Source organism: Besnoitia besnoiti, chromosome XI, assembly GCF_002563875.1.
Source record: "Besnoitia besnoiti strain Bb-Ger1 chromosome XI, whole genome shotgun sequence".
Lineage (NCBI taxonomy): Eukaryota > Apicomplexa > Conoidasida > Eucoccidiorida > Sarcocystidae > Besnoitia > Besnoitia besnoiti.
This window is the reverse complement of record NC_042366.1, coordinates 777,462-789,215: the sequence shown is the minus strand read 5'-3', so window position 1 is coordinate 789,215 and position 11,754 is coordinate 777,462. Positions and strand designations below refer to the sequence as shown.

Here is an 11,754-nt window from a genome sequence, read left to right as displayed (position 1 = left end):
AGGTCCTGAGAGGACTTTTGCGAGGAAGAAGACAACAACGTCACAGTAAGCCGAGAAAGAGAGGAACTCCTTGTGCTTTTTGTCGCTCCTCATGCCTCTCAGAACGGTGAGTGTGGACTGTTGCCTTCTCTCTGCTGTGCGGTGTACGTACACCTTTCCCTGTGCCAGAACGGGAGCCGTAAAGAGTGGTGTCATTCCGAATATGGGACTTCCACTACTCTCTTCACGACATCTGAAACCCTGATGCTTCTCGTTGCTGTTGTGGGTTAGACAAAACACTTCTCTGTTACGAGGGAGCCTGCCTTGGCTGCGGAAAGCTGCAACAGTCACCCAGTGGCCTCACACTCAATTTGCGGGTGTCGTGAAGCGCGGGACGGCGCCGCGCGTTTGCCGGCACGCATCCTGGAGATGAAATATCGCAGCGCGTGAAAAAAAAGCTTTTCCTTCCTCTCTCCGAATTAACCCTGTTTCCGCATCAGCTTTGGGCGGAGACCCCTTGTTCTCGCCTTTTTTCCGAATTTTCGTCCTTTCCCCGTTTTCTCAAGGACCATCAGAGTCCTCTCCTCATTCCTCTCTCCCACCATACCGTGCTCCTGCTAGTGTCTTGCTAGTTCTTTTCCTTTCCTTTTTACATTCTCGAGTTTTTTTCTCCTTTTTCCCGACTTTCCTTCAGAGGAGAGGCTACAGAGACTGACGCTACGCGAAGAGCATTCAGCAAGCTCTTCTCTGGCGGCCTTCTGCCCGACAGAGAGAAGTTTCTTTCCTCTTCACCGCCTGGCTTTCCTCGTTTGTCTTTGCCTTTTCTCACCTTGTCAGCCTTCACAATTAGCGCCAACACAGTGAGTGAGCTAGGAGCGTCTTAAGAAGTCAATGGAGACTCTCTTGCGCCTTCGTTTTTCTTTTGCGGATAGACTTTGAGGAACTCGAGGCAGGGCGTTTTTCCTTCCTTGTTGGAATTAGGCAAAGCCGGCGCATTCCGCGTCTCTTCTGCGACTTCTTCGGTCTTTACCCGTCTTCATTCCTTCGTCAGCGCTTTAGTCTAGGATTCTTTCGCCTGAGCTGCATCTGCTCCATTCCCTGCGTCATTATCTTCTTCCGTTCACTCCTCTTCTTACGCGATCCCTTTTCTTAGCATCATGACGAATTCTCAAGAGAGTACCATGGCGGCCGCACCGGCTGCTTCAGCCTCAATTGACACAGATCTCTACAGCCGCCAGATCGGCGCGTTCGGCCTGGAAACGATGGGCAAGCTGATCAAACTCCGCGTCCTCATCTCCGGTCTCCGCGGCATCGGAGCAGAGTGCGGTGAGCGGTATCCCCCCCCCCACGATGCTTGCCCGTTTCCACTGTTCTCCGCTTCTCGCACCTTCGGCGTTGTCTCTCGTGTAGCGATTCTCAGCGCGCTGTCTGTGGGAGAATGAATTACGAGGTTCAACCTTTTGCGTACTACACACTTGCATATTGGTGCTTGCTTTCAATTCCGAATCGAGGCTTCAGGCGGACTCTGCGTGCGTTGCTCCGTCTTGCCGTCGCACTCTGCGTGTCGCTTCGGCGCACGCCTGCGAAGGAATCCTCGCGCCTCGGTTTCCTCGCTTCTCTTCCTTATCACCGCCGTTGCTTCTGCCTCGATTTCCTCTCTGCGCACCCGCGGCCGTCGTCGCGTCGCTTGGAGGTAGCATCGGCTCTGCGTGCGTAGCTGCGCGCGCCTGAGTCGTGCGGTAGGCTCTGCGTCTTCTGTCTTTTTACCCCCGCTTGCGTTTGCGTGTTTTTTTCATTTTCAGCGAAGAATTTGATTTTGGCGGGACCGAGTACAGTCATGCTGCACGACCCATCGCCCTGCGAGATGCGCGACCTAGGAAGCAACTTCTGCCTCACGGAGGACTATGTGAAGCAGGGCCTCACGCGGGCAGAGGCAAGCAAGCACTACCTCGCAGAGCTCAACCAATACGTGACAGTCGACGTCCTGCCAGAAGAGAAATTGACTGAGGTGTGTGAGACGTGGAGCGAGAGAAACCTCTTTCTTGCACAGCGAGGGCGCGAGTTAGAGGGCTGCGCGCCCAGGGTGCGCGGGCCGCTGCCTCTCGCGTGGACTTTTCTGCTCTTCGCGAGGGAGCCTTCAGCCACGTTCTGTGCAGCCTCCTCGCACCCATGCATTCTGCCCCATTCTCTGTGTTTGTCGCTGGCGCGGCGTGTGTCTGCTCTCTCCATTGCAGGAAGTTTTGTCGCGTTTCGACGTGGTGATTGTGACAGAGGCGAGCAACACGGATTTGAAGCGTTACAACGCGTTTTGCCGGTCGCATGCGCCGCGTCCGATCGGGTTCGTGGCGGCGTGTGCGTTCGGCTTGGCGGCGTCGGTCTTTGTGGACTTTGGGGACAAGTTCGTCTGTCTGGATGCGGACGGCGAAGAGCCGAAGGAAGTGATTCTTGCGGGCATCACGCACGAGGAGCAGGCGACGGTGCACACGCATACTGACAAGCTCCTGCCCTTCCAAGACGGCGACTACGTGGTGTTCCGCGAAGTCCAGGGCATGACGGAGATCAACGATTTGGCGCCGATGCCCATCAAAGTCACCGGAAAGCACAGCTTCCAGATCGGCGACACCACCAAGTTCTCCCCGTATCTGTCTGAAGGCATTGCGCGCCAAGTCAAGATGCCGCGGACCATACCCTTCAAGTCCTACGAGGCCTCCTGCGCCGCACCCGTCGCGGCGGGCGAGTGCATGCTTCTCGTGCCTGACCTCGGCAAGTTTGGCCGCTCTGAGCAACTTCACTTCGCCTTCCAAGCTGTGCTCGGCTACCGCGACGCGAACCCGAGCGAGCCGAACGCGCTGCCTCCACATCCGCTTTCCGGCTCGCAGGAGGCGCACGCGGAGGCCGTCGCTGCGTGCGTCGCGGAGGCGAAGCGCCTCAACGAGGAGGCGAAGCGCCGCGCGGAGGCGGGCGAGCAGGGAGTTGTTTGCGTGGATCAGGTCGATGAGGACATCGTCGCCAAGGTCGCGGCGTACGCGCGCTGCGAGATCTCCCCGATGGCCGCCTTCGTCGGAGGCGTCATTGCGCAGGAAGTCGTGAAATTCACGGGGAAATACACCCCGCTCAAAGGCTTCCTCTACATGGACGCCTTCGAGTGCTTCCTCACGCCCGAGGCGAAGGCCAACGTCCAGAAGCAGTGCGGCGGCAGCGGCGCGGCGACCTGCAACGGCGCTCCCGCGGGGGCTGCGCTGGAGAGCCGCTACGCCGACCAAATCGCGCTCTTCGGACCGGACTTCCAGACTGCGCTGGCGCAGATGCATGCCTTCGTCGTCGGCGCTGGCGCTCTCGGCTGCGAGCTGCTCAAGAGCTTGGCTCTCATGGGGTGTGGCTGCGCCGAGGGCGGCAAAATCGTCGTCACGGACATGGATCGCATCGAAGTCTCCAACCTCAACCGGCAGTTCCTCTTCAGGCGCGAACACGTCGGCAAGGCGAAAAGCATCACAGCCGCGGCCTCCGCGCAGAGCATGAACCCCGGGCTGCAGGTAAGGCAGTTCTAGGAGACCGCGACTGGAGCCACCTACCGACCCATATACATATATATATATATATATATATACATTTTTATATAGGTATACATGTATGCGTGCATATGCATGCTCGGCATGTCGATGTGACAGATGCAAACGTGCCCGTGGAGGAAGACTTGTTGTTCTCAGCAGGGGATTCCTGCGCGCGCGATTTCGGCTTGGCGCAAGCGTTCTCAGGTACAGGGGAACATTAGTCATATATATATGTATATTTGTAAATGCATGCATGCTCCTTGTGTTTGTAAGTGCATTTGCATGTCATGGATGGGCGTGCCGCTTCTAGGCGCCTCGATAATGCGTTGGGGTTGAGGAATGTTTGTCTGCAGATCGTCGCATTGGAAGATCGCGTGGGGGTGGAGACTGAAGCCACCGTCTTCACCGACGAGTTCTGGCAGAGCCAGCAAATCATCATTAACGCGCTGGATAACATCCAGGTCAGAGGAAATTCACAGAGAAAGGAAGAAAATATTGAAGAAAAGCGGGATCTTCCTGACGACGGACAGCATCTTGCGGTGCCTCAGCGGCGCGTTTCCTGTCCTCTCGAGACGCGGTTCGGTGAGGGTACTCCTAGACAATGGAGTTGTGTGTCAACGTTGGTCTCCAGAGAGAAAGCTCCTGCAACCTCAGAATTCCTGCGATGAAACAGCAGCCGCAGTGACCTCCAAGGCAGTCGCGCGTGTCATGAATGCCTTCGAGCTCCTCGTCACGTTCTCCTCTCATGCGGAGCTCTCTGCTGAGAGTTTCAGTTTGCATGGCAGAGGCAGGTTTCAGTAGAAAAGCGTATAGCCAAGAGCCTCAGCTGCGATGCGAAGAAGAGAATCCTTCATTGTTGCTCCGATTTTTGCAGGCTCGCCAGTATGTGGACGGCCGGTGCGTCTGGTTCAGCCTGCCGCTGCTGGAGAGCGGCACTCTGGGGACAAAGGGAAACGTCCAGGTACGTCTGTTTTTGGCGTTTTCCTTTTTTTCCATTTGCGCTGCTTTTTCTTTCGATTCTTTTGTGGCGCTTGCGTGGAGGAGGCGTGCGAACTACATGTCTGCTCTTCCGCGTTCGTTTTGTTTCGTGTAGACACTTCCTAAAAAAAACATGTTTTCATCGCCCGCGCGCTGTCTCATTTCTCTTCGTTTGCCGGCGCTCTCTCCCTGCAACACGCAGTGCGATGAGTTTCCTAATCTATATTCGTATATAATTGTATGGCTTCAGGGACGTGCATCAATTATTCCAAGCTCTAATATGCATGAAGGTATATATAGTAACGTCTCAAATGCACGTATGCGCATACAGGTGTGTGACTCCATGCGCACTTCTTTGCTTTTTCTGTTTATAGGTGGTGCTCCCCCACATGACGCAGTGCTATTCAGACAGCGCGGACCCGCCGGAGGAGTCGATTCCGCTCTGCACGCTGCGGCACTTTCCGCACGCGATTGAGCACACGATCGAGTGGGCGAGGGACTGCTTCCAGGGCATCTTTTGCGACGCCGTGAACGAACCGAACAAGTTCAAGGAAAACCCCGAAAAATACCTCGAACGGCTCCGCGGAGGTGAGCGCCGCGCGCGGCTCCCAGCCCCAAAGCCCCGCATGCAGGGGATGTCTGCCTTGCTTCTTCTTGGAAATGCCCACTCAGTCTCTCTGTATTCATTCGAAATGCCAGAGACGGGGCTGCCTCACACCCTACAGTGTGCACAGATATATGCATATATATACATGTATGTATTTATGAGGATGTGAGTGTTGGTTTTTTTCACAGAAGGCATTTTGTCGGTTCAGAAGGACCGCCTGGAGAAGATTCGGGACTTGGTGGCGCAGTGGCAGCTGGCGGATCGGCAGACGTTTGCGCCGCCGTCGTTCGAGCGGTGCGTGGAGAAGGCCGTGCTGCTTTTTCAGGATTTGTTCTTCAATCAGATCTCGCAGCTTCTCTACTCGTTCCCACTTGATCACCGCACCTCGGAGGGCACGCTCTTCTGGACTGCGCCCAAACGCCCCCCCACGCCCATCGCCTTCGACGTGAACAACCCCGCAGCCGTCGACTTTGTTATCGCCGCCGCCAATCTCTTCGCCTTTAACTTTGTAAGAACGGAGACAGGGAGGGGGAGGGAGGGGGGGGGCGGCTGAGGGCCTGCAGCTAGCGAAAAAGGGCATCGAGCGGGCTGAAAGAGACTGAGGGCGGAGGGAGGGGGGAGGGCTGCGCCGTTCGTGGTTGTGCAGAGAGTGGCGGGGTGCTTGGTCTCCGCTCCTCCGAGGGTCTGAGCGTCTTTCTGGCTGGCTTTGCTGCCGAAATTTTTGCCTCATTGGCCTCCACGTGTCTCGGCTTTTTGGGGGCGACTCCCCACAGGGCCTGCCGGAGGAGCGGGATGTCAAAAAGATCAGCGCGATCGCGGCGCAGGTCTCGATTCCGCCCTTTAAGCCCAAGAAGCTGCAAATCAACACCGACGAGCAGAATGCGAACGGAGACGCGGAGAGTAAATCGAACTTCGCCGCGCCCGCCAGCCTGACTCTCGGTGTCGACGCCGAGGAAGAAGCTGTCGCGCGCCTCGAGAAGGAGCTGCTCGCCATTGGTGAGACAAAAAGACCGAAAATGCGCGAGTTCCATGTGTGTTTTTTTCTTTCTTGCTCTTTGTTTCTTTGTATTTGCATTTTGCCTTCAGTCTACCGTGTTCTTCCGTCGCCTCGCCCTCTCGGTCTCGCATTCTCCAGTCTCTCTGAGTCCTCTCACTCAGTTTTCGCTCATTCCTTCACTTTGTCTCTGTCTAGCCGCTGTAGCTGTCCTCTGATCGTTTGATTGTGAGTCTTTTTCTTGTTTTCAGCGGATCTGCAGAAGATGACCTTCGTCCCTGCGGAGTTCGAGAAGGACAACGATGCGAACTTCCACATCGACTTGGTGCACGCGGCGTCGTCGCTGCGCGCGCAAAACTACAGGATTCAGTGCTGCGACAGGAATAAGACGAAGATCATTGCAGGCCGCATCATTCCCGCGATCGCCACCACCACGGCGATGATTACGGGTCTTGTCTCTCTCGAGCTGCTGAAAACCGTCACCTACAAACAACGAAAACTGGAAGACTTCAAAAACGCCTTCGCGAACCTCGCGCTGCCTCTCTGGCTCTTCAGCGAGCCGATGCCGCCCATCCGCGTCACCGACAAGGTGAGAAACGAACCCGAAAAGACCACGCAGCTTCGTAAGCGAGAGGCGCGTGTGCGCGGGCTTGAAGGCTTCAGAGGAACTCTTCGAGGTGGATCTGAGGGACTAAAGGGTCGCAGTATTTTTGTTGGCTCGTTTCTTTTGAGAGCGGTTCAATTTCTACGCACGACTCTCTCCAATGAGTTCACCGCAGGCACCTACATACAGAAAGGAAGGCAGAGACGGAGAGAGAGAGCGCAACAGAGAGAGGTGGACATGAGCTGCGACGGTCAGGAGAGCATAAGATAGAAGCTCGTTGAGTGACTTTTTCACAGACTGCTAGGTGTCCCGACAGGCGCTCCTAAGTGTAGATTTATTCAGCGCTCGCGCCTTTTCGAGAGGCGTTTAGGCCCGTTGAGTGCTCTGGCGGTGCGAGGGGGTTGAAGGGCGTCTTCTTTTGTCTCCTCCGCGGCTACCGCGCCCTTGATTTCTCTTCGTCAGATTTTCATCTGCCGCTGCCGCGTTCTTCCCCGCAGGAGTTCGATCCCGTGGCCTGCGGCCCAATTCGCGCGCTCCCGAAGGGCTTCTCTTGCTGGGATAAGGTGGAGGTCGACATCCGTAAGTTGAAAAAGGAGAAGACGTCACGAAACAGTAAAGGAGAAGAAGCAGACGACCTGAAGAGTGCCCGCGGCATTTCTGTATATATATATATATACTTGTATACATCTACATACAAACATATATGTATATACACAGGGAAGTAAACGTATATGCACATATTTACATACGTATGTGTTTGTGTGCGTACGCATGGTGTTGCCTCTTGGGGTACAAGGGGGTGAGTAAGCAAGGCGAGCCGCAGAGATGTATCAGCAGTTGGCAGGCAGAAGCGGGGAGTGGGGATGCGGTCTCGAATTGGCGCACGGATGCGTGGAGGATATGCATTAGTTTATTTCCTTTCCAATTTTCCTCGGCTTCGTGGTGATATCGCTATCTGTTTGCAGCGGGCTGCACCGTGGAGCAGCTGTGCCAGTTCTTGGAGAAGAAGTTTGACGTCGAGGTGAACATTCTCTCCGTCGGGAATTTCTGTCTCTACAACAGCTTCCTTCCCATCCACAAGCAACAGCGGTACAAGAAATCTATTGTGAAGGTGCGTCGAAATATTACACGCGTGCACCTGTAGGCATGCACAGAAAGACATTACGTCCATCAATTCGCATCTGCGTCAGGCCTTACATGATGCGACACGCCTGTGTCTCTCTGAGGGCTGTATAGGCGAGAGGATGTCAGAATACCAAGCAGAGCTTGTTTCCAGGGAAGCACTGTTGCCTCTCTCCTCTGTGCGCATGTGTAGAGGTGTGCCGTAGTCAGGCATGCGTATGAAAGAAGAAGAAATTCGGGCTTGCTTTTGCGGAATTGCGTTTGTGGAAGCGAAACTGCAGTGGATGTCCATCAAACGAAGCGTTGTTGGCGTTTCGAGTGAGGTGGAGCGACTGACTGAAGGGTTTCATCTGGCCTTGCAGCACTCTTCCCTCTCTCATGCGTTTTCTTTTCCTCGGTGCCTCGGCCTACGCGCTGTGTGATTTCGTTTTATTTCTTTCCTCAGCTCGTGGAGGAGGTCACGAAGACTCGCTGCCAGCAGTCGGTTGCGGTGGAGAGCAGCTGCAGCGCGACAAGCGATGGCGTGGATGTGCTCCTTCCGACGATTCGCATTTTGAACAAGTAAGCTCGATTTGGAGCTCGTGTGTCTCTGTCTTTCTTGTTGGGTCCGTCTAAGGGAATTTCTTTTCGAAAGACGCCTTCCCGCGCTCGCGTCCCATGTGCGTTCATGTTGTGTGCATCGCGGTCTCGAAGGCATGCGGTTGCCTCTCCTTTTCTCTCTCTGTCGCGCGTGCATCGTAGAGTGAAACCAAGCAGGAGCGAAACAGTTTATCGAAACAGTGAAAAAGTGCAGCATCTCAGCATTTCTTCACTCAAAACCGAGACGCTTCCCGCGCAGCTCGTCGGGGCGAAGGCCGCACTCAGGCAGTAGCCTCAGACCTCTAAGGTTCGCGGAGTGAGGATAAAGTTCAGATTCTTTCCTTCACAGGCGCTTACGAGACACAGACGACTGCCCTCTTGCGATACTCTGCAGGGTGCGCAGGACACCGACTGCAAAAACGAAGGCGCCTCAAAAGTCAGGAAAAAGGAGTTATCTTACGGCCAACCCTAGTTCACAAAAGTGATAGAAAGTCTGCTCGTAGCGGTGCGCGTCGAGTGTCAGAGACGGCTGCGGGAGGGTAGGAGACAGTAGAACTCGAAAGAGAGAAATGTATGTTCTATCCTGACCTCGAGCATGGATGTGAATTCTCTCAAGTTTAGACTTCAGTTACAGCCTGTGGCATCCGTCGCATGCTCGAGGACACACGGGAGGATGAAGCACGTGAAGCTTTACGTTCCTTCACCATCCAGTTGGTTCGCCCGCACTTCTCTGTCTGCAAAAGACCCTAGCGGTTGTAACTCCCTCCCTATAAACGTCGGCGCTGGCATGTTTCCGCGTGACACGGAAAGCACGGGGCAGCGCTCGGGAACAGAGCTTTTATGGGGTCGAGGATTCAGTCCTCAACCAGGAAAGATGCTTCTACTCTTGGGGATGCGTTTGTGAACGAGAGGTCCTTTCGCACACGGTTCACGAGGAGTCACACTGAGGATAAACAACGTAGCTGTACCAAATCAGACAGGCACAGTCGGAGGTGCTGCGGATGACTCCGCATGAGCTCGGTTCGTGTGAAAAGATGTAGCGAGACTGCGCGTATACGCGCAGAGTCTAGCGATGGATGACGTATATATCATGCTACGTAGCCCCGTATATCGGGCGATGCAAAAGCGCATGCCATAGAACTCCAGCGTCCGTAGCTTGGAACTCCACATATGTGTATGTGGCGGCCTGCATGAGCCCTCGAAGAACATAGCCAGTGCTGCGATACATAATTATAATTATATAGACAGGCCTCCTTTACGACGAGACCCAAAAGCGAATCAGACACATTGGGCGGCTTCAAAAGAAGGGCCAGAACCCGACGTGTGTACCTTCGTATCTGGACTCTCTCGGCGTCTCGGCGCCCGTCGTTCGTAGAGAAGTGATATCCGCACACTCAACTGGGCAGCCGCATGCGAGGACTGCGACAACCGGCTGGCTAGCCAGTAACCTCAACGGCGATTCGCTCCTCTTCTGCTCACTGGCGGTGAGGCGGCGCTGCTCTCCTCTTTCAGGCTGCAAACTCCTTGCAGAAATTCGCTCGGGCAAATGAGGAGTGAATGGAGATGGAGCCTGATATGCTTGCATTCGTTTGTGAAGGGACATGCAGGGACGGCGCGCTTCTCTCAGAGTGGTGCATTTTACGCCGTTTAGAGACGTCTCTCCGGACGGCCCGCGTCTCGTCCTGTTGTCTGGCTGAATAGTAGGACGGTCTTCTCGAGCACCGGCCGACGCGCCTCTTTTCCTCTCTGCCTCCTCCCGAATTGACATTTCTTCTTTGCCGCCTCTCTGAGGATGAGCCGCCTCGTTGTGCCGCTGGGGTGAAGCTGGCTTTGCTCAGTCTGTAGAGGGAAGCGGAAGATGTCACGATGGCGAGTCGCACCTCCAGTCACAGAGGCCCGCTCGGAGCCACATGCCCCCCTACTTCTTCTTGTTTCCTTCTTCTGGGTCTGATTCACGTGCTTCTCTCTCTCAGCGCCTGCGCGGCCGGCGCCCTTAAGACGCCAGCCGGAAGAGATCTGGGGCAGGCGCTCGAGCCCGCTGGCGCCTTCGAGGCCCTCGCGGCCTCTCCGCTGTCTTCCACCTCTGTGGCTTCTGCGGTTCTTCCCGCGCGTGTAAATGTGCGTGCTGGGGGTGAAGAAGCGTCTCGTGCGCCCGCCTTCTTCGCGCCGGAGCCCCCTGTTCTCTCCTTCTCGGAGAAGCGCGCGAAGGCCGCGAAGGGGTGGACCTCCGCCCAGCACGCACCGCCCAACCTCGAGTGTAAGATTTTCTTTGAGGGCCCCGTAAGCCAGCCGCCAGTGATCTCTCTCACGGCCTCTTCGTCGTCGTTCGACGGTCCCTACTTGCTGATCCTGCGGGATAGAGACCCGCGCGCGAACGGGTGGATACACGGCTACCAGCGCGGTGTCCACGTCGGCTACTCGGGCGCCTTCGGCGCCGGAGACGAGGGCGAGTACGTACAGTGCCACCCCGGGGCAGGCTCGCACATCTATGACCTCCTTGTCTTTGACCGGGATTACCGGCTAGGCAGCCGACTCCAGCCGCTCGTCTCGACGCCGTGGAACAACGGGGCGAGAGCCCTCGGCCCCGAAAAGGTCCTAATCGACGACCTGAGCGAGGATCTCCCCCCGGACGCGCCGCGCCCCAGAATCCTCACTCGGTGCTCTGTCTCTGTCTCCCACGCCCAGGTGGAGGCCGAGGAGAGGCAGTTGACCAGCCAGGCCCGCGCCGAGTAGGCCCGCGCCGGAGAGGCCCGCCGGGGAGGAACCTTCCGCCAGCTGTCAAGCGAGACATGGCGGCCTCTCTAGCGGCTCGAGCGAAGGCCACAGGGGGCTGGCAAGCAGATGAACCTCCTCGGCTCAGCACGCGGAAGGCTCCGCGAAGGAGACCGCAAAGTGTGGAGGACGCCGTCGCCCCGAACGGGACACCGGCTTAGGAAGAATGCGGCAGAGCGAGGCCGCGCCAGCAGAAGACAGCAGCTCGACACGCAGAAATCCTCTCTGTGAGCTAGAAGAAGGGGAAGGGGCGTCTACAGCTGCTAGAGTCCTCATAGAAAATGCAGAAAAAGAATTGGGAGAGTTGCAGCGTATATGGCGTGCGAACCGTGGCTCCTTACTGGGTGCGCACGCGCAGGCGCGCGCAAGAAAGCGAATACACTGAAATGTGGTGTAAGACGTGTCTCTCGAAAACCGTACTGCTTTATACAGACCTGCATATGCACGTGCGCATCTGCATATGTAGAATTGTTATCCGACGACACAGCTTCCGCCAAACTCTTTGTCGTGAGGCGCGACGTGCGTGTGTCGCTGCGGAGCGACGAACTTCCCCATCTCGTGTATCGCA

At 56.1% G+C, this 11,754-nt stretch overlaps 2 protein-coding genes across 2 annotated transcripts; both read left to right on the top strand.

The window, feature by feature from the left end:
- Positions 1–1,136: 1,136 nt before the first annotated feature.
- Positions 1,137–8,400, top strand: BESB_019920 (ubiquitin-activating enzyme E1 family protein; the record flags this gene model as incomplete). The annotated part of the gene is made up of 12 exons (XM_029360701.1): positions 1,137–1,305; positions 1,782–1,987; positions 2,214–3,512; positions 3,884–3,991; positions 4,405–4,491; positions 4,883–5,096; positions 5,304–5,623; positions 5,889–6,111; positions 6,361–6,698; positions 7,211–7,292; positions 7,679–7,824; positions 8,281–8,400. 12 exons carry the CDS (start codon positions 1,137–1,139, stop codon positions 8,398–8,400), a joined length of 3,312 nt encoding a protein of 1,103 aa, XP_029216060.1.
- Positions 8,401–10,280: 1,880 nt separating this feature from the next.
- Positions 10,281–11,147, top strand: BESB_019910 (uncharacterized protein; the record flags this gene model as incomplete). Its single annotated transcript, XM_029360700.1, has 1 exon — positions 10,281–11,147. The coding sequence occupies one exon, from the start codon at positions 10,281–10,283 to the stop codon at positions 11,145–11,147; it is 867 nt and encodes a 288-aa protein (XP_029216059.1).
- Positions 11,148–11,754: the final 607 nt, after the last annotated feature.